General features: G+C 41.4%; 1 protein-coding gene and 1 long non-coding RNA gene across 4 annotated transcripts in view; one reads left to right on the top strand and one right to left on the bottom strand.

Annotated features, from left to right (window-relative positions):
- Positions 1 to 26747, bottom strand: part of METTL5 (methyltransferase 5, N6-adenosine) — a 37937-nt gene that overhangs the window by 6793 nt on the left and 4397 nt on the right. For all 3 annotated transcript variants that reach the window (XM_016195305.2, XM_016195306.2, XM_007539298.3), the window contains exons 2-5: positions 5576 to 6232; positions 4662 to 4776; positions 2199 to 2380; positions 910 to 992 (exon numbers count right to left, since the gene is read on the bottom strand). In XM_016195305.2, coding sequence (XP_016050791.1) covers positions 910 to 992; positions 2199 to 2380; positions 4662 to 4776; positions 5576 to 5684 — 489 coding nt within the window. In that variant the 5' untranslated portion in view covers positions 5685 to 6232. The remainder of the gene's footprint in view (positions 1 to 909; positions 993 to 2198; positions 2381 to 4661; positions 4777 to 5575; positions 6233 to 26747) is intronic.
- LOC132534251 (uncharacterized) lies at positions 6127 to 11933 on the top strand. The gene is made up of 3 exons (XR_009545934.1): positions 6127 to 6249; positions 6368 to 6469; positions 11500 to 11933. It is a non-coding gene; the product is annotated as an uncharacterized LOC132534251 (long non-coding RNA).

The following is a 26747-nucleotide window of genomic DNA, read 5'->3' as shown; positions in this document are numbered from 1 at the left end:
CTGTCTATGTCCCTCTCTATCACACCCCCCCTTCTTAATTTCTGCCTGTCTTTATCTAATAGGAAAGGTTAGAAGAGCCAAGAAGATTGTGCAGCATGTAAGAATACAGTGCTTGCATGCCTGAATTCCAGGTTCAGTCCCCAGTACTACCATGCCAGAGCTGAGTAGTATTCCAATCTGTTTCTCTCAAAAATGAAAAATCAGGGAGTCGGGCAGTAGTGCAGTGGGTTAAGCACAGGTGGTGCAAAGCATAAGGATCCCGGTTTCAGCCCCTGGCTCCCTACTTGCAGGGAAGTCACTTCATAGGCAGTGAAGCAGGTCTGCTGGTGTCTTTCTCTCCCCCTCTCTGCCTTCCCCTCTTCTCTCGAGTTCTCCCTGTTATATCCAACAACGATGACATCAACAACAACAACAATAACTACAACAATAAAACAACAAGGGCAACAAAAGGGAATAAATATTACAAAGAATAATAAAAAATGAATTTGAATGGTCAGGAGAAATAATGCCATAACATATAAAACTGTAATCTTGTCATGAATTGAAAAGTGAAAAAAAAAAAAAAGAAAATTAAGTGATACAGAATATCACAATAATTTGAACTAGGGAGTCAGGTGGCAGGTGGTAGCTCAGCGGGTTAAGCACATGTGGTGCAAAGTGCAAGGACCAGCCTAAGGATCCCAGTTCAAGCCCCTGGATCCCCACCTGCAGGGGAGTCGCTTCACAGGTCTGCAAGTGTCTTTCTCTCCCCCTCTGTCTTCCCCTCCTCTTTCCATTTCTCTCTGACCTATTCAACAACAACAATATCAATAACTACAATAGTAATAACTACAACAATAAAACAACAAGGGCAACAAAAGGGAATAAATAGTTTAAAACATTTTTAAAATAATAATAAATTGAACTTACTTCTCTAGTTGAGGATTTGTGTAGCGAATATACTGCTGTTCTTGCCATTTCCAAAGCAGTCTTCAGAAAGACCATGTCTGTCCCTAGTGAGATTAGAAAAAGTTCCCATTTAAATCACCTACCTGTTATCAAAATAGATTAAGTAAAAATTGAGAATTTTGAAACATTTTTTTCCAGATTCCAAAACAGCAATTTTAGACTCTGTAATGTGGTAGGGGACAGTTAATATCTAAATTTCTTTTAAGGGTAATACAGTAAAACCTTAAATTGTGATCTGGTTAAAAACCAATAGGTAAAAACTTTAATACCCCTTTTTTTATTCTTTTACTTGATAGAACAGAAAGAAACTAAGAGGAGAGAAAGAGACACTAGCAACACTGCTTTACCGCTTGTGAAGCCTATTCCATCCCCGCCCTCCACTGTTAAGGATCCCAGCTCCCCACTTGCAGGGGAGTCGCTTTGCAGGTGATGAAGCAGGTCTGCAGGTGTCTATCTTTCTCTCCCCGCCTCTGTCCTCCCCATCCTCTCTCCATTTCTCTCTGTTCTATCAAAGAACAACGACAACAATAAAATAAGGGTAACAAAAGGGAATAAATAAATATTTTTTAAAAAACTTTAAAAACAGAAACTAGGGAGTCAGGCGGTGGTGCAGCAGGTTAAGCACACGTGGTGCAAAGCGCAAGGACCAGCATAAGGATCCTGGTTCAAATCCCTGGCTCCCCACCTGCAGGGGAGTCGCTTCACAGGCGGTGAAGCAGGTCTGCAGGTGTGTCTGTCTTTCTCTCCCCCTCTCTGCATTTTCTCTCTGTTCTTTCCAACAACAACGACATCAATGACCACAACAATGTTAAACAACAAGGGCAACAAAGGGAAAATAAATAAAAATTAAAAAAAAAACCAAAAACTAAATAAAGCAAAAGCAGCAGCAGAAGTAAACAATCTCTAAGACTTTGAGATCTATGGTGGCTAGGTTTGGGAGGATTGGGGGCAAAAAACTTTGGTGTTGGCTGCAGTGTAGTAATACACCCATGATTTTATAATCTTGTAAACCTCTATCAATCATTAATAAAATAAAAGGCTTTTTTTTTTTTTTAACCAGAGCACTGTTCAGCTCTGGTTTATGGTGGTTCAGGGGATTGAACCTGGGACTTTGAAGCCTCAGGCATGAGAGTCTTTGCATAACCATTATGCTATCTCCCCCTGCCCAAAAGGCTTTTCTATAAATAAAACATTACATCTAATTCTTATTACTAACAAATACAACATTACATCTAATTCTTATTACTGACCTTTATTATTTTTGGTCCCAAATGGAGGATTCATAATTACTGTGTCAAATGACTTGGACATTCTGCTAGGTAATGAGCACACATCACATTGAATCATTTCAACATTGGCTAACTCAAACTCCTCCACATTCCTATTAAATATTTCCAGTGCATCTTCATCTATGTCAAATCCAACACACAACCTAGACATAGAAAACAAAGAAAAAAGCAATGACTTGTTCCCAACTCAAAACAACAATGACAGCATGTAGCTTTTTTTGTTGTTACTTTATTTAATTTTTTCAAATCAGAGCACTGATCAGCTCTGGCTCAAGGTGGTGAGGGGGATTGAACCTGAGCCTCAGGCATGAGAGTCTCTTTGCATAGTCATTATGCTATCTACCCCCCACCCAAACCATGTAACTTTTTATTATTATTATTTATTTCCTTTTGTTGCCCGTTTTATTGTTGTAGTTATTATGTTGTTGTTATTGATGTCATTGTTGTTGGATAGGACAGAGAGAAATGGAGAAAGGAGGGGAAGACAGGGAGGGGGAGAGAAAGATAGACACCTGCACACCTGCTTCACGGCCTGTGAAGGACTCCCCTGCAGGTGGGGAGCTGGGGGCTGGAACCAGGATCCTTACTCTGGTCCTTGCGCTTAACTCACTGCACTACTGCCTGACTCTTCCCATGTAACTTTTTAACTGACAAAATAAAAAAGAGGTGCATTTCAAATCATGATTTCCTAATCTGGAAGGGGTGGGGAACCTAGGCTTATATAAAATGCTGCTGGACTTCTGTTTTTTATTTTCCTTTTTGGTAGCTTGCTTTATCTTATTACTCACTAAAAGTATACTCAGTATCAGATTCCTTTTTTATTATTTAATATTTATTTATTTATTGCCTTTCATTGCCCTTGTTGTTTTATTGTTGGTTATTACTGTCACTGTTGGATGGGACAGAGAGAAATGGAGAGAGGAGGGGTAGACAGAGAGGGGGAGAGAGAGATAACTGCTTCACCGCCTGTGAAGCAACTTCTCTGCAGGTGGGGAGCCGGGGGCTCGAACCGGGATCCTTATGCAGGTCCTTGTGCTTCTGTGCGCCAGAGTGGTGCTCAGGTTCTCTCATAAATAAATAAACATAGGGGGAGCAATTACAGAAGCCAGACCTTCTACCTTCTGCAACCCTCAACGACCCTGGGTCCATGCTCCCAGAGGGATAGAGAATGGGAAAGCTACCATGGGAGGGGGTGGGTTATGGGGATTGGGTGTTGGGAATTGTGTGGAGTTGTACCCCTCCTACCTTATGCTTTTGTTCACTAATCCTTTCTTAAATAAAAAATTAAAAAAAAAAAATAAATAAATAATCTCAAACCAAAAAAAAATAATAATAAAAAATAAATAAATAAACATAAAAAATAAAATTATACCAGAGCAATGCTCACTTCTGGCTTGTGATGGAACTTGGGATAGAACCTGGGACCTTTGTTGCCTCAGGTATGAAAGTCTTTTTGCATAACCAATATATGATCCCTCTTTATTTAAATAAAGCCCCTGCTTTATTTAAATAAAGCCTTTAGAATATATTTATTTATAGGGCAGGGTAGACAGCATAATGGTTATGCAAAGTGACTCTCATGTCTGAGACTCCAAAGTCCCAGGTTCAATCCCCCGCACCACCATAAGTCAGAGCTGAGCAGTGCTGATTAAAAAAAATATATATATATATATATATATATTTATTTATTTATTAGTGGAGGAAGGGGTAAGAGAAAGATTATCATTTTGGTACATTTGGTCTAGGATCAAACTCAGAACCTCATGCTTAAGAGTCTGATACGTTATCCACTATACCACCTCCTGGGCCACCAGTATCAGATTCTTGTCCTCTCTCCCCTTTTCTTATATTGCAGAGTATGAGTATAAACTTAATACAGGGAGTCGGGCGGTAGCAAAGTGGGTTAAGTGCAGGTGGTGCAAAGCACAAGGACCGGCATAAGGATCCCGGTTAGAGCCCCTGGCTCCCCACCTGCAGGGGAGTCGCTTCACAGGCGGTGAAGCAGGTCTGCAAGTGTTTCTCTCCCCCTCTCTGTCTTCCCTTCCTCTCCCCATTTCTCTCTGTCCTAACCAACAATGACGACATCATCAACAATAAAAAAGCAACAAGGGCAACAAAAGGGAATAACTAACTAAATAAATAAAACTTAATACAGTGTCCTGGGAGGTGGTGCAGTGGACAAAACCTCAAGCATGAGGTTCCAGGTTTGATCCCTGGCATTGCATGTGTCAGAGTAATGTTCTAATTGTTTCCCTATCCTTCTCTATCTCATTAATATGACCCAGCTTCGAGCTTTGTCCCCACTGCCTTGAAGGAAGCTTCAGTGCTGTGATCTATCTCTATTTCTTACAAAAAAATCGAATACAATTCAGTTGCTCCTGTCATGCCAGCCAAGACCCAAACAGTATATACTGGATCACCTACCCTGCTCCTAACATTGCAGATCCGATGGTAAGCACTCCACAACCACATCCTAGATCTGCGATAAGCTTGTTTTCAATGTCATTGTACGTATTGTGAATTGTATACAGCATACAGGCTAAACAATGAAAAATAAAAACAGAAAACACATTAGGAAATAAGCAAAATGGTGAGCAAAATCCAATTTGTGCTAATGACTAAAACTTCGTGTCTTATAGCTCCGATTTCATTCCCGATTTCTTTCTAGGTAATATTGGGAGTGTGGGTATGCATCTATTTTCCTTGACTTTCATTGCTTAGAAACATAATTGTGTTGTAGCTAAAACAATTTTCTCCTACCACGTCTTCCCACCAAATTCATGTTCCTAAGGATAATTAATGGACTGGGAGTATGGACCGACCAGTCAACGCCCATGTTCAGTGGGGAAGCAATTACAGAAGCCAGACCTTCTACCTTCTGCAACCCACAATGACCCTGGGTCCATACTCCCAGAGGGATAGAGAATGGGAAAGCTATCGGGGGAGGGGGTGGGATATGGAGATTGGGCGGTGGGAATTGTGTGGAATTGTACCCCTCCTACCCTATGGTTTTGTTAATTAATCCTTTCTTAAATAAAAAAAAAGGATAATTAATGACTTTGATCACATATTATGAATTTTTCCTTGTGTCCTCGTTCCAATCTCTCACATCAAGAAGACTGCGGATTCTCAGATCACCTGTTAAAATAAAAAAATGCAGTTCTTCCCCAAGAATTGAACAGCAAAAGGGTGTCTGACAGAGCTAAGGGGTGTGTAGAAAAACCAAACTATGAAAGTGTGTAGAAGGGGTCTTCGGTTGTGGGGTTAGGGAAAAACTCTTGAAGGTGATGTACGCAAAATAAGCCACGAAGCAAGCTGGTGGCCACCAGGAGCCCTACCTGCAATGTGCGGCCGGGTCGGGTACTGTTCTAGAAGCAGTTTGGGCTTTTCAAATCCATCTACTTGTTGCAGGCGACTCTCTAGTTCTTTAAGCCTTAATTTCTTCATTTTTTTTTTTTTTACAGTATAGGCTTGCAGAAATTAAGGGCACTGAGTCCGCAGAGGAATCTTATTTAATCCGATCTTCGCCCTGGCCCCCTTTTTAAGCTCCAGTAACCAGGGGTCGTGCAGGGCCAGTCATGCGCGAAAGGCACGTCCCACCAAGGCACGTCTGAACCTGAGACAAGCAGGCTATTCCGCCTGCCTGCAACGCGCCTCCAGGAAATCGCGCGGGAACCTCGGGCTCCTCGGTGACTCCCGAGGGGATTGGAAGCAGCAGATGAGACTTGCAGGCCCCGCCCCAGAATTTAGCAAAGCTAGTGCTTCCTATACCGCCGGAAGCGCCTCCACGCGCACTTCCCCGCCTGTTGTGCTATTGCGACTGCGACTGGTGCAACTGCGACTACGAGCGCATGGGTTCCGCTGGCAAATTCACCAGCCGGCTCTGCACCACTTGTTCAGCCCGGATTTTCTGGTAGCTGCAGGCCGGCCCTTGCCACCTGTTATGTGGCCACTGCCTTCTAGATTTTCCTTGTGTATCTGCAGGCAGGCCAAGGCTGCGAGAAGAAAGAAGGTGGAAATCATTGTTACATTGTTATCATCCTCAGTGTGGCATCTAAAAATGAAGCAATCAGCAGTCACCTTTACATCCTGTGCCCTCCTTTGTTATAACTGTGTTTTCTTATTTTTAGGTCACTTGTCACTTACCTCAACGCTCGCAGGTCGGTGATGCCAGAGAAGCCTGAAGAAGAGAGACGTGCATCCTAGGAGGTGGCACAGGGGATAGAACAGGGGTGAGGCCCCCAGTTCAGTCCTTGGTAGTGCAACATGTTTCAGAGTGATGGTGTTCTCTCTCCTCTTCCTTCTTTTTTGGTGGAGCCAAGACCTCACATGTGCAATTTCACCACTTCATTCAGATAGAGAGGAAGAGAAGGAGAGGGAGAGGCACCACAACACTGAAACTTCCTCTGGTGCTTAATAATGATGACTTAAAAAAAAAAAAAAACTTAAAAGTTGACTGTTATGCGTGAGGCCCTGAGCTCCCAGGTTCAATCCCCAGCAAACACCATAAGCAAGAGCTGGGCAGTACTCTCGTGAAATAGTGCAAATATATTTTTACTTTATAAAATAAAAATCGGTATTATCTTAATTTATTTGATAGAGACAGCCAGTAATTGAGAAGGGGAAAGTAAGAGAGGGAAAAAGACAAGACACCTGCAGTCCTGCTCCCCACTTGTGAAGTTTTCACCCTGCAGTTGAGGACCAGGGACTTGAACCCAGGTCTCTGGGCGTTGTAACATAAACGCTTAATCAAGTGCATCACTACCCAACCCCATAATGCAAGTATTTAAAAAGTTACGGGAAGTCGGGCGGTAGCGCAGCAGGTTAAGCGCACATGGCGCAAAGCGCAAGGACCAGCATAAGGATCCCAGTTGGAGCTCCCAGCTCCCCACTTGAAGGGGCGTCGCTTCACAGGTGGTGAAGCAGGTCTGCAGGTGTCTATCTTTCCCCTTTTCTGTCTTTCCATCCTCTCTCGATTTCTCTTTGTCCTATCCAACAACAACGACAGCAATGACAACAATAATAATAACAGCAATAAACAACAAGGGCTACAAAAAGGGGAGGAAAAAAAGTCTCCAGGAGCAGTGGATTTGTAGTGCAGGCACCGAGTCCCAGCAATAACCCTGGAGAAAAAAAAATTTAAAAAGAGTAGCAAATAAAGATGGGGGGGGATCGGGCGGTGGCGCAGCGGGTTAAGCGCACGTGACACAAAGCGCAAGGACCAGCGTAAGGCTCCTGGTTCAAGCTCCTGGATCCCCATCTGCAGGGGAGTCGCTTCACAAGCGGTAAAGTAGGACTGTAGGTGTCTTTCTCTCCCCCTCTCTGTCTTCCACTCCTCTCTCCATTTCTCTCTGTCCTACCCAACAACAACGACATCACTAACCACAACAATGTTAAACAACAAGGGCAACAAAATGGAATAAATAAATATTTTTTAAAAAGGGCAACAAAAGGGAAAATAAATATTTTTAAAAATTTTTAAAAATTTAAGAGGTCTGGGTGGCTAAGTGCACATGTCACCATGTACAGGGACCTGGGTTCAAGCCCCCGGTTCCCAAATTTCCCAAGTGGTAAAGCAGTACTGTAGGTGTCTATTTCTCTTTCCCTCTCTATTCCCTTTCCATCTCAGTGTCTCTCTATCCTATCAAATGAAATAAAGTTAAATAATCTTATAGAGTGGTCTGAGAGATGGTACAGTGGATAGAGCATTGGTTCCTGAGTTCAATCACGTGGCGCAAAGCGCAAGGACCAGAGGAAGGATCCCGGTTCGAGCCCCCAGCTCCCCACCTGCAGGGGAGTCACTTTACAGGGGTGAAGTAGGTCTGCAGGTGTCTCTTTCTCTCCCCCTCTCTGTCTCCCCACCTCTCTCCATTTCTCTCTGTCCTATCCAACAACGACATCAACAACAATAATAACCACAACAACGTTAAAACAACAAGGGCAACAAAAGAGGTAAAAAGTAGCCTCCAGGAGCAGTGGATTTATGGTGCAGGCGCGAGCCCCAGCAATAACTCTGGAGGAAAAAAAAAAAAAAAGAAAGAAACTTCTAGAAGTACAACAATGTGAAAAGACGCATTTAATTAGCGAGTGACATGTCCTGTGACATCTGGAAAGCTTTATCGTATCCTCCTAAGAGTGAAAATGAAACAAAACAGAGAGAAAGCAATTAATATCTTAGAGATGAAGAGAAAGATAAAGTGAGAGAGAGAAGGATACAGGTAGGAAGGACAAAAAAGTAGCCCACCTGACAGGTTATGTGTCTTATCATGTGTGCTCATGGCCCAGATCTGAGTTCTGGAACCACATAGGCCTGTCATGGCATTGGGGACACTCTAGTGCTATGGTGTCTGTCTCTCTTGATCTGAAATAAATAATAATAATCCTCAATAATAATAATGATGTGAAAAGGTCAGCCTCGAAGTGGTAAAATTACATGTATACTACATCCCAATTCCAGGGAATGGGAGTGGGGTAAGGATAGGGGGTAAGAGAGATAGGCAAAGAATATTAAGATGAACTGTAATGATATTAAATGATTAAAAAAGAAAAGAGCCCAGAGAGTTGTCAGGCATCTGTAATCCTAGACAACTTGTACAGGTTGGTTTGGAAAAGACAATGTTTTTCCTCAAAATATTTTTAAAACATGAGTTGAGAAACTTACTAAAAATGTCTTTTCTTCAAAATTAAACAAACGAGAGAATTTTAGTAAGGATAGTTGCAAGGTCTTGAAGGATTCAGTTATTAGGAAAGCAAGAAAGGGAGATAGAAGACAATTTTGGGGACCCGGGTGGTGGCGCAGTGGGTTAAGCGCAGGTGGTGCAAAGCACAAGGATCAGCTTAAGGATCCCGGTTCGAGCCCCCGGCTCCCCACCTGCAGGGGCGTAGCTTCACAGGCGGTGAAGCAGGTCTGCAGGTGTCTGTCTTTCTCTCCCCCTCTCTGTCCCTCCTGTCTCCATTTCTCATTGTCCTAACCAACAATGACGACATCAGTAACTACAACAATAAAACAACAAGGGCAACAAAAGGGAATAAATAAACAAAACATTTATTTTTTTAAAAAAGACAATTTTTTTATTTTCCCTTTTGTTGCCCTTCTTATTTTATTGTTGTTGTAGTTATTATTGTTGTTGATGTTGTCATTGCTGGATAGGACAGAGAGAAATGTAGAGAAGGGGAAGACAGAGGGGGGAGGGAAAGTTAGACACCTGCAGACCTGCTTCACTGCCTGTGAAGCGACTCCCCTGCAGGTGGGGAGCCGGGGAATCCTTACTACCTTCCTTGTGCTTTGCACCACTTGCCCTTAACCCACTGCGCTACCGCCCGACTCCCAGAAGACAATTTTATACAGGAACAAGGAATGATTTCTCTTTTAGGATTTTTTTTTTTTTTTGGCTGAGGCTTTACTGCTCTAGGTGTCACTTTCAGGTAGAGACAGAGAGACAGAAGCAGATCACAGGCTTGGGGAGACAGCATAATGGATATGCAGTAGATTTTCAGGGGGCCAGGTGGTGGCATACCTAATTAAGTGCACAAGGACCCAGGTTCAAGCCCCTGGTTTCCACCTGCAGGGAGAAAGCTTCACAAGTGGTGAAGCAGGCTCCAGGTATCTCTCTGTCTCTCTCTCCCTCTTTATCTCTTCCCATCTCAATTTCTCTCTGTCTCTATCCAATAATAAATAAACAAATAAATATTAAAAATCAAAGACTTTCATGCCTAATCCTCTGAGGCTCCCTCAATACCACCATAAGCTATATCTGAGCAGTGTTCTGGTCTCTCTCTCTCTCTCTCTCTCTCTCCAAAAATATTTAAAACTATATATATTCTACTTCCATTTTAATGAGTGATGTATATATATATATGATGTATATATATACATGATGTATATATATATATACATCACTCATTAAAATGGAAGTAGAATATATATAGTTTTAAATATTTTTATTATCTATTGGATAGAGACAGTCAGAAATTGAGAGGGAAGGGGGATAGTATATATATATATATATATATATATATATTTTTATTTATTTATTTTTCCTTTTTGTTGCCCTTATTGTTTTTATCATTGTTGTGGTTATTATTATTGTTGTTATTGGTGTTGTTGTTGCCAGATAGGACAGAGAGAAATGGAGAAAGGAGGGGAAGACAGAGATGGGGAGAGAAAGATAGACACCTGCAGACTTGCTTCACCGCTTGTGAAGCGACCCCCTGCAGGTGGGGAGCCGGGGACTTGAACCAGGACCCTTATGCTGGTCCTCAAGTTTCGTGCTATATGCATTTAACCCACTGCACTGTTCATTTAACCCACCCACAGTGCATTTAACCCAACCCCCTATTAATTTTATTCTGAACATGGAAAAGAATACGTGCTCCCAGGTGAGCTATCTTGCTGGCCCTCATCTAGAATTTAAAAATTTTTTTTTATTATTGGGGAATTAATGTTTTACACTCAACAGTAAGTCTATATTTCTTATATTAGAGAATATGAAATGAAGGAGATCACGGCTCAGGGGATAGGTGATGGCATACTTGGTTAAACACACATCTTACAATACACAAGTTTCATAAGGGATAAAGCAGTGCTACAGTTCTCTCTCTCCAAATTCCCTCTCAATTTCTATCTGTCTCTATCCAATAAGTGAATGAATAAATAAATATACTTTTTTAAAAAATGGGGTGAGAGGGCAGGAGAGATAGCATAATGGTTTCGCAAAGAGACTCTCATGCCTGAGGCTCCTAAATCCCAGGTTCAATCCCCCGCACCACCATAAGCCAGAGCTGAGCAGTGCTCTGGTGTTTCTCTCTGTTTGTGTCTCTCTTTGCATCTCTCTCAAAAATAAAATAAATAAAATACTAAAAAAAAAAATGGGGTGAGAGAGCTAGCAGAGACTATTATACCTGAAGATAGATCTAAAGTCCCAGGTTCTGGAAGAGGATGACAGAGGACCTACTGGGTCTTGTATTGTTATGTGGAAGACTGAGAAATGTTATGCATGTACAAACTATTGTATTTACTGTTGAGTGTAAAACATAAATCGCCCAGTAAAGGGAAAATAAAAGAAAAAGAAAAGTCCCAGATTCAATCTGTCTACAGTACTATAAGCCAGAGCTGAGCGCTCTGGTAAAAATCAATCAATCACTGATCTTTGTACATTGGGGGAAAGTTATAATTATCATTCAGAGTTGTGTTTCTTAAATGTGATCATTTGGCAAAATTTCTTACACAGTAGATGTAATGTTTCTTATGGTTTAATTTTAGCAATTGCCTTTAGAATTGGCTAGCTTACTGTGTGTACATTAAGAATGTCTGGTATGTATTTGAAGATCTGGAGGAAATGTAGAAGGTAACAGACTTCTTGAATGTTTATACTCCCAGCTGCTGTCCCCTCCTCTCCCTTTCAGTGATGAGTAGCATGGGTCAGAGTTGGGCCAGCTAGAGTTATTCTCCAGTGTTTTAAGTGACCTTGCAGAGAGGAGAGATTTTATTTCTGCTATGAAGTTGTAGAAATGTGGTCTAGGGCTGGAATTCGGGGGAGCACATGCACAGAAGCTGTTAGAAGCAATGGTGCTGATGCTCTGCTCAAGTGGAGACGCAGCCAGACTCCTCCTCCCCTCCCTCCAGTTTTCCTATCATCTAATATGCTTCTCTTTTCATCTAAACTAGTCCTTGTCTCTTGCACCCAAGAGGGGGCTTACAAAACCAGTAAATATTTTTTTGCTTTATTTTTTAATAAAAAATTTTTTTAAAGAATTTATTTATTTACTCATGAGAAAGGAGGAGAGAAAGAACCAGCCATCACTCTGGTCCATGTGCTGCCGGGGATTGAACTCTGCCTGGCTGGCTCCCCTACAAAACTAACTTTGGAGCATTTAAGTTAATATGTAAGGGAGGCCGGGCAGTGGCGCACCTGGTTAAGCACACACATTACAGTGCGCAAGGATCCAGGTTCAAGGCCCTCCTACATGTAGGGGGAAAGCTTCACAAGCAGTGAAGAAGGGCTGCAGGTGTCTCTCTGTCTCCCTCTATATCTCCCGTCCCCTCTCAGTTTCTTTCTGTTCTCTGTCCAATAGTAAATAAATTAAAAAATTAATTAGTAAGTTCTCTGTTAAGGGCCTTTAATTTTAAAAATTGCATTAAAATGTAAGTTTCTTATTTATTTATTTTTATTTTTAAAAGGATTAATTAACAAAACCATAGGGTAGGAGGGGTACAATTCCACACAACGTAAGTTTCTTAAGCGCACGTGGCACGAAGCACAAGCACTGGCATAAGGATCCCGGTTCAAGTCCCCGGCTCCCCACCTGCACAGGGTTTGCTTCACAGCGGTGAAACAGATCTTCAGGTGTCTCTCTTTCTCTTCCCCTCCTCTCTCCATTTCTCTCTGTCCTATCTAACAAGGATGGCATCCATAACAATAACAATAACTATAGTGACAGTAAAAAAACAACAAGGGCAACAAAAGGGAAAATAAATAAATAAATATAAAAAATTTAAAATAAAAAAACATAAGTTTCAGGTTTGAACCATTGAAAATCAGGTGTATCCCCTTTCACCCAACTTAAAACCTGCCCCCCCCCCCCATTTCCCTTCTGGTAATTGGTCATATAACCCAAAGGTTCACTTTAATTTTACTTAGTTTATTTATATACTCTCTTTATGAATCAAACCACAACACTTTTGTCTCTATGATTTGCTTATTTTACCATTTTGTTGCAAATGACAAGAATATATATATATATATATATATTTTTTTTTTTTTTTTCCCTCTAGTGTTATTGCTGGGGCTCAGTGTCTGCACTACAAATCCACTGCTCCTGTGGCCATTTATTTATTATTATTTTTTTTTTTGGATAGGGTGGAGAGAAATTGAGGTGGGGGAAAGATAAAGAGGAAGAAAGACACCTGCAGACCTGCTTCACTACTTGTGAAGTAGCCCCCCTGCAGGTGGAGAGCCGGGGGCTTGAACTGGTCCTTATGCTTCATACTTTGTGGCTTAATGTAGTATGCCACCACCCAGTCTCCAAGATTTAATATTTCTCTTTCTTTCCTCCTTCCCTTCCCTTCCCTTCCCTTCCCTTCCCTTCCCTTCCCTTCCCTTCCCTTCCCTTCCCTTCCCTTCCCTTCCCTTCCCTTCCCTTCCCTTCTCTTCCCTTCTCTTCTCTCTCTCTCTTTTATCATAGCACTGATTAGCTCTGGCTTATGGTGATTCAGGGATTTGAACCTGAGACTTTAGAGCCTCAAGCAAGAGAGGCTGTTTCATAAGCATTATGCTAGCTACCCCTTCCTTTTCTTTTTCTTATTTATTTACTTGCTGCCAGGGTTATCGCTAGGACTCCACAAATACATTATACCACTGCTCTTGGTGGACTGTGTGTGTGTTAAGAAAGAAAGAAAGTGGGAAATGTTATGCATGTACAAACTATTGTATTTACTGTTGAATGTAAAACATTAATTCCCCAATAAAGAAATAAATTATTTTTTAAAAAAAAGAAAAGAAAAGGAGGGAAGAAAGGAAGGATGGAAGAAAGAAAGGAAGGAAGGAAGGAAGGAAGGAAGGAAGGAAGGAAGAAAGGGGGGTCGGGTGATAGCGCAGTGGGTTAAGTGCAGGTGGCGCAAAGCTCAAGGATCGGTGTAAGGATCCTGGTTCGAGACCCGGCTCCCCACCTGTACTGGGGAGGGGTTTCTTGGAAGCGGTAAAGCAGGTGTGCAGGTGTCTGTCTTTCTCTCCCCCTCTCTGTCTTCCCCTCCTTTCTGGATTTCTCTTTGTTCTATCCAACAATGACAATGATAATAATAATAACAACAATAAAAATGATAAACAACTAGGACAACAAAAGGAAAAAAACAGCCTCCAGGAGCAGTGGATTCATAGTGTAGGCAACGAGCCCCAGCAATAACCCTGGAGGCAAAAAAAAAAACAAAAAAACCTGGGATTTCAGAGCTACAGGCATGGAAGTGTTTCACATAACCATTATACTATCTCCCCATCCTGGCCATCAGTTCTTATTTCTTGTCTTTTTAAAAAATATTTTATTTATTTATGAGAAATAATAGGAGAGAGAGAAAGAACCAGACATCACTCTAGTACATGTGCTGACGGGGATTGGACTTGGGACCTCATGCTTGAGAGTCCAAAGCCTTATCCACTGCGCCACCTCCCGGACCACCACACGTTTCTTGTCTTTTGAATAATAGCCACTAATTTGGGAAGCAATTATGTTATCTATGTTTTTGTAATGTTTACCTTATTTTTACTAATATTTATTTATTCCCTTTTGTTGCCCTTGTTGTTTTATTGTTGTTGTTATTGTTATTGATGTTGTTGTTGGATAGGACAGAGAGAAATGGAGAGAGGAGGGGAAGACAGAGAGGGGAAGAGAAAGGTAGACATCTGCAGACCTGCTTCACTGCTTGTGAAGCAACTCCCCTGCAGGTAGGGAGCTGGGGGCTCAGAACCTGGATCCTTACTCTTTGTGCCATGTGTGCTTAACCCACTGCACTACCGCCCAACTCTGTTTACCTTATTTTTATGGTTTATTTTATTTAGTTTTGTATTCAGGGTAGGTATGACTTCACCATTCTGAGAGGGCCTTTTCAGACAGTGTGTGTGTGTGTGTGTGAGAGAGAGAGAGAGAGAGAGAGAGAGAGAGAGGGAGAGAGAGAGAGAGAGACACACACAGACAGGCAGACAGGTAGGCAGGCAGGCAGGCAGGCAGGCAGACAGACAGACAGAGACAGAGGGAGAGAAGGGGACCCGACCCACTTACAGACTTGATGGTCACATGCTGGTCCCAGGAGAGAGAGTGTGTCCCCAAAAGTCAAGTCTTTTTAAAGCCAAAGGCCCGGGGAGTCAGGCGGTAGTGCAATGGGTTAAGCACACGTGTCACAAAACACAAGGACCAGTGAGGATCCGGGTTCAAGCCCCTGGCCCCCCACCTGCAGGGGAGTGGCTTCACAAGCCTTAAAGCAGGTCTGCAGGTGTCTGTCTCTCTCCCTCTCTATCTCCCCCCTCTGTCTCAATTTCTCTATCTATATCCAATAACAACAACAACAACAAAGCCAAAGGCCCCACTTACACCTGCAACCGCTTCCATGTCTGGGTGATTCCTCTCTCCCTTAACATAACCAGTAAAATAGAAGGGAAAAAAATGGCTGCCAGGAGCAGTGGACTCAGTGCAGGCACCAAGCCCCTGTGATAATCCTGGAGGCAACAATAACGAAAAGCCAAATTAGTCAAATTTCTTTAAACAATATTTCTTTTTTTAACAATTAAAATATTTTATTTATTTACTGGATTGAGAACTCGAGAGTCAAGGGGAGGGGAGGAGGGAGAGAGAAACACTTGCAGCACTGCTTCACCATTTTGAAGCTTTCTCCCCACAGCTGGGTAATGAGGGCTGAAACCCAGACCCTTACACCTCGTAACATGTGGGCTCAACCATGTGTGCCACTGCCTGACCCACTACAAATATTTCTCTCTCTCTTTTTAAAAAATATTTTATGTATTAATAAGAAAGATAGGAAGAGAGAGAGAAAGAACCAGACATCACTCTGATACATGTGCTGCCAAGAATTGAACTCAGGACCTCATGCTTGAGAGTCTAATGCTTTATCCACTGTGCCATCTCCTGGACTTCACCACTAGAAATATTTTAAGTGGCTCTGGAGGTGGTGCAGGGGATGGAGAGTTAGACTCAAATATAGGCTCCCATGTTGCAGGATGATCCTCGGGTTTTCTCTCTCTCTGTCTCTCTCCCCCTTATCTTTCATTAATAAACAATGAGCTCTTTAAAAAAACTTTTTTTTTTTTACATTTTTTGTCCATCATCATGACACTAAACAGGACTTATTTTTAAAAGGAATAATAACCCTTCCCTCTTGATTTCTGGCTGTTTCTACTCAATAAATAAAAAAGATTTTACTTCCTACTCATGACTGTTAGATGCAGTAGTTTTTTTTTATTTTATTGAACTGAATTTTCTTTTTTTTTTTTAATAATCTATTTCTTTATTGGGGAATTAATGCTTTACATTCAACAGTAAATACAATAGTTTGTACATGCATAACATTCCCCAGATTCCCATTTAACAATACAACCCCCACTATTTCATTCATCATTTTTCATGGACCTGTATTCTCCCCACCCACCCACCCACCCCAGAGTCTTTTACTTTGGTGTAATACTCCAATTCCATTTCAGGTTCGACTTGTGTTTTCTTTTCTGATCTTGTTTTTCAATTTCTGCCTGAGAGTGAGAGCATCCCATATTCATCCTTCTGTTTCTGACTTATTTCACTTAACATGAATTTTTCAAGGTCCATCCAAGAGCGGCTGAAAACGGTGAAATCACCATTTTTTACAGCTGAGTAGTATTCCATTGTGTATATATACCACAACTTGCTCAGCCACTCATCTGTTGTTGGACACCTGGGTTGCTTCCAAGTTTTGGCTATTACAAATTGTGCTGCCAAGAACATATGTGTACACAGATCTTCTTGGATGGATGTGTTGGGTTCCTTAGGATATATCCCCAGGAGGGGACTTGCAGGGTCATAGGGTAGGTCCATTTCTAGCCTTCTGAGAGTTCTCCAGACTGTTCTCCACAGAGGTTGGACCAATTGACATTCCCACCAGCAGTGCAGGAGGGTTCCTTTGACCCCACACCCTCTCCAGCATTTGCTGTTGTTACCTTTTCTGATGTATGACATTCTCACAGGAGTGAAGTGATATCTCATTGTTGTCTTGATTTGCATTTCTCTGACAATCAGAGACTTGGAACATTTTTTCATGTGTTTCTCGGCCTTTTGGATCTCTTCTGTGGTGAATATTCTGTCCAAGTCCTCCCCCCATTTTTGGATGGGGTTATTTGTTGTCTTGTTGTTGAGTCTGGCAAGCTCTTTATATATATTGGTTATTAAACTCTTATCTGATGTATGGCATGTAAAGATCTTCTCCCATTCTGTGAGGGGTCTCTTGGTTTAGGCAGTGGTTTCTTTTGCTGTGAAGAAGCTTTTTAATTTGATGTAGTCCCATAGGTTTATACTTGCCTTAGTCTTCCTTGTAATTGGATTTGTTTCATTGAAAATGTCTTTAAAATTTATGCGGAAAAGAGTTCTGCCAATATTTTCCTCTAAGTATCTGATAGTTTGTGGTCTAACATCCAAGTCCTTGATCCACTTGGAATTTACTTTTGTATTTGATGAAATACAGTGATTCAGTTTCATTCTTCTGCATGTTTCAACCCATTGTTTCCAACACCATTTGTTGAAGAGACTCTGCTTTCCCCATGTAATAGTCTGGGCCCCTTTGTCAAAGATTAGATGTCCATACGTGTGGGGTCTCATTTCTGGGCTCTCAATTCTATTCCACTGGTCAGTGTGTCTGTTCATGTTCCAGTACCAAGCAGTTTTGATGACAATGGCCCTATAATACAGTTTGAGATCTGGGAGTGTGATGCCTCCGGTTCTGTTCTTTTTTCTCAAGATTGTTTTGGCAATTCTAGGTCTTTTCTGGTTCCAGATAAACCTTTGTAGCATTTTTTCTATTCTCCTAAAAAATGTGCTTGGGATCTTGATGGGGATAGCAGTAAATTTGTAGATGGCTCTGGGTAATATATTCATTTTGATGATGTTAATTCTTCCAACCCATGAACATGGAATATCTTTCCACTTCTATGTGTCTTTTTCAATTTCTTTGAGTAGTGACTCATAATTTTCAGTATACAAGTCTTTCACTTCTTTGGTTAGGTTTACTCCTAGATATTTTATTGTTTTTGTTGCTATAGAAAAAGGAACTGATTTCTGGATTTCAATTTCTTCTAACTTAGTGTTTGCATAGAGGAATGCCACTGACTTTTGAATGTTAATTCTGTAGCCTGACACCTTACTGTATTGCCTGATGATTTCCAAAAGCTTCTTGCTGGATTCCTTAGGTTTTTCTATGTATACTATCATGTCATCTGCAAATAAGGAGAGTTTGACTTCTTCTCTTCCAATCTGTATGCCTTTAATTCCTTGCTCCTGCCTGATTGCTATGGCAAGAACTTCCAACACTATGTTGAATAGTAATGGTGATAGTGGGCAGCCCTGTCTAGTACCTGATCTGAGGGGAAATGCTTCCAGTTTTTCACCATTGAGTAGGATGTTGGCTGTAGGTTTGCTATATATAGACTCCACTATCTTCAGGAATTTTCCATCTATTCCCATTTCTTGTAGTGTTTTGATCATAAAGGGATGTTGTATTTTGTCAAAGGCTTTCTCTGCATCTATTGATATGACCATGTGGTTTTTGGTCTTGCTTTTGTTGATGTGGTGGATCACATGGATTGATTTACGTATATTAAACCAACCTTGCATGCCTGGGATAAACCCCAGTTGGTCATGATGAACAATCTTTTTGATATACTGCTGTATCCGGTTGGCTAGAATTTTGTTCAATATTTTTGCATCTATGTTCATCAGAGATATTGGTCTGTAGTTTTCTTTTTTGGTTGTGTCCCTGTCTGCTTTTGGTATCAGGGTGATGTTGGCTTCATAGAAGCTGGCAGGGAGTATTCCAGTGTCTTCAATCTTCTGTAAGACTTTTAAAAGTAGAGGTATTAGTTCTTCTTTGAAAGTTTTGTAGAATTCATTTGTAAAACCATCTGGTCCAGGACTTTTATTTTTGGGAAGATTTTTGATAACTGTTTTAATTTCATTAGCTGTGATGGGCCTGTTCATGTTATCCACTTCCTCTTGACTTAGTTTTGGAAGTTGGTAGGTATCTAGGAAATCATTCATTTCTTCCAGGTTCTCTAGCTTGGTGGCATATAGTTGTTCATAGAAGCCTCGCATGATATGTTGAATTTCTGCAGTGTCTGTTGTAATATCTCCTCTTTCAATTACTATCCGATTTATTTGGGTCTTCTCCCTTTTTTGTTTTGTGAGTCTGGCTAAAGGCTTGTCGATTTTGTTTACTCTTTCGAAGAACCAACATTTGCTTTCATTGATCTTTTGTATGGTTTTCCTATTCTCAATGTTATTTATTTCTGCCCTAACTTTAGTGATTTCTGTCCTTCTGGTTGCTTCAGGATTCCTTTGTTGTTCTTCTTCTAGGTCTTTAAGATGTGCAATCAGGCTGTTTATTTGTGCCTTTTCTTGTTTCCTAATGTGTGCTTGTATAGCTATGAACTTCCCTCTTAGGACTGCTTTAGCTGTGTCCCAAATATTTTGATAGCTTGTGTCTTCATTTTCATTGAACTCTCGAAACATTTTGATTTCTTCCTTGATTTCCTCTTTGACCCAGAACTTGTTAAGAAGTGTACTGTTGAGCTTCCACATTTTGGGACTGTTACTAATCTTTTGTTGATTGTTAAGTGTTAGTTTAATTCCACTGTGGTCTGAGAAGATGCTTGGGATGATTTCAGTGCTCTTGAATTGGCTGATGCTATCTTTGTGGCCTAACATATGGTCTACCCTTGAGAATGACCCATGTGGATTTGAGTAAAATGTTTATTCCAGTTTCTTGGGATGAATGACTCTGAAAATGTCCAATAGTTCTAGTTTATCTATCTCTTCATTTAGCTCCCTTATGTCTTTACTGATTTTCTTCCTGGATGATCTGTCAAGTTGAGATAGTGGGGTGTTGACGTCCCCTACTATGATTGTGTTACTGTTAATATATTGCTGTAGCTCTTTCAGTAGAAGTTTGATGTATTTAGATGGCTTCTCATTGGGTGCATAGATATTAATAATTGTTAAGTCCTCTTGATTGACTGATCCTCTGAGCATTAAGTAGTGTCCATTCCTATCTTTCTTAATCTTATCTATTTTAAAGTCTATCATGTCAGATATGAGAATAGCTGTTCCTGCCCTTTTTTGTGGGCCATTGGCTTGTATGATAGTTTTCCATCCTTTCACTTAAGTCTGTGTTTGTCTTGTTGAGTTAGGTGAGTTTCCTGTAGACAACATATTGTTGGGTTGTGTTTTCTGATCCATCTTCCTACTCTGTGTCTTTTAATAGGTGAATTCAGGCCATTGACATTTATTGATATCAAAGATTGAAGATATTTTAACGCCATTCTTGAAGAGTTTTAGAGTGTTTTGATATATATCCTATTTGTGGTGGTCTGGTTGTTTATAGGAGACCTTTCATAACTTCTTTCAGGGCAGGCTTGGTGATGGTTGCTTCCTTCAACTGTTGCTTGTCTGAGAAGGTTTTGATGCTTCCATCTAGTCTGAATGACAGTCTAGCAGGATATAGTATTCTTGGCTGAAAGCCTTTCTCATTGAGCACTCGATAGATATCTTGCCATTCTCTTCTGGCCTGTAGTGTTTGTATGGAGAAGTCTGCTGCTAATCTTATGGGTTTTCCTTTGTAGGTGACTCTGTTTTTCTCTTGCATCCTTCAGGATCCTTTCTTTATCCTTATTCCTTTCCAATCTAAGTATGACATGTCTTGGTGTCTTTAGGTCTGGGTTAATTCTGTTTGGGACCCTCTGGGCTTCTTGAATCTTTATGTCTTTGGTGTTGTCTAGACTAGAGAAATTTTCAGCTATTATGGCCTGGAGAATGCTTTCTTCCTCCCCTTCTCTTTCTTCCTCTGGTAAGCCAATAATGTGTATATTGTTTCTTTTGAAGTCATCCCACAGGACTCTGTTGTTGTTTTCAGCATCTCTTAATCTCTTTTTGAGATCTCTTACTTCTTTTTTAGTTGTCTCTAATTCATCCTCAATCTTGCTAATTCTGTTTTCAGCCTCATAGATTCTATTCTCTCTGCCCTCTACTGCTTTCCGGAGTTCATCTATTTTGTTGCCCTGCTCTGATACTGTTTTAGCTTGTTCAGCTAGTTGCCTTCTTAGCTCAGCGATTTCAGCTTTCAGCTCTCTAATAACCATGAGATAATTAGAATTTTCTTCCATTTTCTCATTTGTTGTTCCTGCATTTCTGATTACAGTTTTTTTCAAATTCTTTACTCACTCCTATTATTATTTCCTTAGCTAATGTTTGGATGTTGAACTCATTGTTTTGTGCTTCACCCTCTGGAGGACTTTTAGCTGGACTCTTGTCCTGGTTCGAGTCTCCAATATTTTTTCTTTTTGTTTTAACCATTTTATATATGTTAACAGTTTTTTCAATCCCTGAGTTGGAGCTCAGTGGTGTAAAAGCCTCTTTTTTTTTCTTCCCTGTAGGCTATGGGAGCCTGAGGGCTTTTAAACTGTCAATAGGCTTCTTAGCTTAATCACTGACTCCTGACCAAGAGATAAAGCAGGGTGTGGCAGAGATAATCTAGTGTTATGCAAAGAGACTTTCACAGCCCCTCAGCTATGCCACCGAGGTATAGGTCTTCTCCTGAGTTTCTCCGTTAGATCTCTGTCCCCTGGTGTCCCTCCCTGTTGCTGCTCCAGATTCTGAGGGTAGTAGCAATGGAGACTCAGTTGCACTTGGTGAGTCTCTGGGGAGTCCTTTCCTCCCCTCCCCTTGTTGTGGAGCAGACTGGAGGTGGTGTCTCCACTGATAAACTGTTGAACTGTTAGCAGCCACTTAATCTCTCCTTAGGCCCCTCTCTCCTCTCTTTCACCAGCCACGCGTGTTTGTACTCACAGGTGATTTACTGGGTTCCTGTGGTCATTCTAGTCCTGTCTTGTTCCGGTCTGCGTGGTATCCTTTGGTATTCCTAGTTGATCCGGGAGAGGAGAGGAGAGGAGAGGAGAGAAAAGATGCAGTAGTTTTAAAGTTTTAAGTGTAGTTGCTTTTCTGCTTATAGTGTGAGATGGAAAATTCTGTGCCCTTTCCCCTTAAAACAGGATCTAATAAGTAAGCCATCAGTTGTTTACCAAGAATCAGTAAGCCACTGGTTGTTTACCAAGAATCAGTAAGCCACTGGTTGTTTACCAAGACCCTGCATATAGGCAAAGCTTATCAGGACCTTTGCACAAGGAAACCGTTTTCCAGGAGGGGGCAGCTGATGGCGGTGGTGACCCTACCTGGGTAGATTCTATTGGTTGTGTTTGAAACTAGCCCGCGCTTTGCTTTGAGTGGATCACGCTTTTTGCTAGGTTTGAAATGATTGGATTTCGCGTTTTCTATAGCATGTTATTGGATATAGGCTGATAAGGTGATGGGTTCCCCCTCCCTGAGTGTAGTCTGAATTCCTATAAATTGTGTGGTTTGAGCCTTGTTCAGGGTCGAGCTGGTGGACTGCTGTCAGTCAACACTCGGCCCAGATTCGAATTCGTGAATACACATCTTTTGCTTCCTTGCAGTGGATGGTGGTTTGATTTTAGCTCGATAACAATGACCACAGAATGTGAGCTCAGATTTAGAGAGATACAGAGGTCACATAGGCTCCTAAGCTGAATATGGGCCCCAGATCACATCAAATCGATGCAGTTTACAGTCAGCAATATTTATACACCTTTCCCATAGTTGGGAGCTGCTCTCTTCCCTGATCCAGCTTTCTGGTCCTTTTTCTAGCCATGACATCATCTCCCCAGACAATAACTTGGATCCACCTGCATATCAGATGCCAGGCTCAGGGGAAAAAAGAAAAAAAAAACTAGTATAGCCACAGGCTCTTTGGAATATAACTAAAATATGCCTACTAGCTATCTACAAAATAGAGGAGCCCCCAACTCTTCATCTGCACTACTCCAGCCTTTAGGTCCATGATTGGTCAACATTTTTTTTGGCTTTGTATGTTAACTCTCTTTTCAGCCACCAGGTCCCAGATGCTACCATGACGCCAACCAGACTTCCCTGGACAGACAATCCCACCAATGTGTCCTGGAGCTCTGCTTCCCCAAAGCCCTTCCCCACTAGGGATAGAGAGAGACAGGCTGGGAATATGGATCGACCTGTCAACGCCCATGTTCATTGGGGAAGCAATTACAGAAGCCAGACCTTCCACCTTCTGCACCCGACAATGACCTTGGGTTCATACTCCCAGAGGGATAAAGAATAGGAAAGCTATCAGGGGAGGGGATGGGATACAGAGTTCTGGTGGTGGAAATTGTGTAGAGTTGTACCCTTCTTATCCTTTGATTTAGTCTAGTCAATGTTTCCTTTTTATAAATAAAAATAAAATAAAAGATTTTTTTAAAATGAATAATAGGGGGTCAGGCAGTAGCACAGTGGGTTAAGCAAACATGGCGCAAAGCGCAAGGACCTGCGTAAGGATCCGGTTCACAGGTGGTGAAGCAGGTCTGCAGGTGTCTTGCTTTCTCTCCCCGTCTCTGTCTTCCCCTCCTCTCTCCATTTCTCTCTGTCCTATCCAATAACAAACAACATCAACAATAACAATAATAACCACAACAAGGCTACAATGACAAGGGCAACAAAAGGGGGGAAAATGGCTTCCAGGAGCAGTGGATTCATGGTGCAGGCATGGAGCCCCAGCAATAACCCTGGAGGCAAAAAAAAAGGAATAATAATAACAACAATAATAATAGTAATAATGACTATCTTGTGGTCAGGAGACTGTTTAACGAGTAGAACGCTGGACTTGCAGTCATAAGGTCTGTAGTTTGAGTCTCAGCATCTAGTATGCCAGAGTAGTGCTCTGGTGTTTCTTTTTGCTTTTTTTTTTTTACCAGAGCACTGTCCAGCTCTGGCTTATGGTGGCGGTACAGGGGCTTGAACCTGGGACTTTGGAGCCTAAGGCATAAAAATCTTCTGGTGTTCTCTTTTTCATATGAATAGATAAATCAAAATCATTAAAAATGACTAATAGGGGGAGTCGGGGCAGTAGCGCAGCAGGTTAAGTGCACGTTGGCGCAAAGCGCAAGGACCAGTTAGGATCCCGGTTCAAGTCCCCGGCTCCCCACCTGCAGGGGAGTCGCTTCACAGGTGGTGAAGCAGGTCTGCAGGTGTCTATCTTTCTCTCCCCCTCTCTGTCTTTCCCTCCTCTCTCCATTTCTCTGTCCTATCCAACAACAATGACATCAATAGCAACAACAATAAAAAAAAAACAAGGGCAACAAAAGCGAATAAATAAATAAATATTTAAAAATGACTAATAGGGCAGGGAAAATAGTATAATGGTTATGCAAAAACAAACAAAAATATTTCATGCCCAAACTTTCAGAGCCCTAGGTTAAGTCCCCATGAACCACCATAAGCCAGAACTTCACAGTACTCTGGCAAAAAACCAGAAAACAACCATCCTAACAACAGCAACAAATAAAACCACATCAGTCTTCCCCCAAACACACACTCTCTCCCTCTCCTTACCTCTTGCCCTCTCCCTCAATTATTCTTCATATTAACTAATATGGAAAGCATCTAGCATTTTTTTCTACCCTGCCTCTCTCCCCATTTTCTAATGGGGTTGCTTGTTTGTTTTTTTTTTAATTTATTTCTTTATTGGGGAATTAATGTTTTACATTCAACAGTAAATACAATAGTTTGTACATGCATAACATTCCCCAGTTTCCCATTTAACAATACAACCCCCACTCTGTCATCTATCATCCTTCATGGACCTGTATTCTCCCCACCCACCCACCCACCCACCCCAGAGTCTTTTACTTTGGTGCAATATGCCAATTCCATTTCAGGTTCTACTTGTGTTTTCTTTTTTTTTTTTTTTTTTTTTAGTTTTTTTTTTTTTTTTATTTAAGAAAGGATTAACAAAACCATAGGGTAGGAGGGGTACAACTCCACACAATTCCCATCGCCCAATCTCCATATCCCACCCCCTTCCCCGATAGCTTTCCCATTCTCTATCCCTCTGGGAGCATGGACCCAGGGTCATTGTGGGTTGCAGAAGGTAGAAGGTCTGGCTTCTGTAATTGCTTCCCCACTGAACATGGGCGTTGACTGGTCGGTCCATACTCCCAGTCTGCCTCTCTCTTTCCCTAGTAGGGTGGGTCTCTGGGGAAGCTGAGCTCCGGGACATATTGGTGGGGTCTTCAATCCAGGGAAGTCTGGCCGGCATCCTGATGACACCTGGAACCTGGTGACTGAAAAGAGAGTTAACATACAAAGCCAGACAAATTGTTGAGCAATCATGGACCCAAAGCTTGGAAAAGTGGAGAGGAAGTATTAGGGAGGTACTCACTGCAAACTCTAGTGTACTTCTGCTTTCTTACTTTGGTGCCATACTCCAAACTCAGTCAATTTCTGCTTTGTGTTTCTACTTTTTTTTTTTTCCTGCATAACATTCCCCAGATTCCCATTTAACAATACAACCCCCACTATTTCATTCATCATTTTTCATGGACCTGTATTCTCCCCACCCACCCACCCACCCCAGAGTCTTTTACTTTGGTGTAATACTCCAATTCCATTTCAGGTTCGACTTGTGTTTTCTTTTCTGATCTTGTTTTTCAATTTCTGCCTGAGAGTGAGAGCATCCCATATTCATCCTTCTGTTTCTGACTTATTTCACTTAACATGAATTTTTCAAGGTCCATCCAAGAGCGGCTGAAAACGGTGAAATCACCATTTTTTACAGCTGAGTAGTATTCCATTGTGTATATATACCACAACTTGCTCAGCCACTCATCTGTTGTTGGACACCTGGGTTGCTTCCAAGTTTTGGCTATTACAAATTGTGCTGCCAAGAACATATGTGTACACAGATCTTCTTGGATGGATGTGTTGGGTTCCTTAGGATATATCCCCAGGAGGGGACTTGCAGGGTCATAGGGTAGGTCCATTTCTAGCCTTCTGAGAGTTCTCCAGACTGTTCCCCACAGAGGTTGGACCAATTGACATTCCCACCAGCAGTGCAGGAGGGTTCCTTTGACCCCACACCCTCTCCAGCATTTGCTGCTGTTACCTTTTCTGATGTATGACATTCTCACAGGAGTGAAGTGGTATCTCATTGTTGTCTTAGCATCTAGCATTTTAAAGCAGATGCTATTTATTCATTATTTTACCAGAGCACAACTCAGCTCACTGGGGAATGAACCTGGGAACTTTGATACCCTTAGGCATTAAAGTCTTTTTGTATACTCATTATGCTATCTCCCTAGCCCAGCATTTAGTTTTTTAGATAGTATTTTGTAGCTGTTTGTAACTACATATGTTGCATTCTTATTTAGTGTCTTCAGCAGAGTAACAGGATATTTAACTGTAACCTTTTGAAGTATAACATTTAAGTGAGTGCAAAATTTTCAGTTGAATTTCAGTCTGGCTTTCCCTCATGGAAATATATTGCTTATATGGGGGTAGGAGAACCTAACCGGATTCCAGGACCTTGATATCCTGCACTCTGAGCGTTGAAAGAAAATAACTTCAGTCACTTCATAGTTTATTTCAAGATTCTAGAGGGACAACACTTTGATATCTTGAGATGGGAGAATGTCCAGTATGCAGTGGATCAGCACTCAAGGCATAGTATTTATTATTTATTTATTTATTTTTAGTTTATTTGTTTATTTTATTTCAGTTTATTTTTATTTTTTTGCCTCCAGGGTTTTTGCTGGGGCTCAGTGCCTTTCCTGTGAATCCACTGCTCCTAGAGGATATTTTTCCCTTTTGTTGCCCTTGTTTATCATTGTTCTTATTGTTGTTGTTATTCTT

The sequence above is a fragment of the Erinaceus europaeus genome, chromosome 18, assembly GCF_950295315.1.
Source record: "Erinaceus europaeus chromosome 18, mEriEur2.1, whole genome shotgun sequence".
Classification (NCBI taxonomy): Eukaryota; Metazoa; Chordata; class Mammalia; order Eulipotyphla; family Erinaceidae; genus Erinaceus; species Erinaceus europaeus.
Note: the sequence above shows the minus strand (reverse complement) of the source record. Positions and strands in the feature narration are given on the sequence as shown.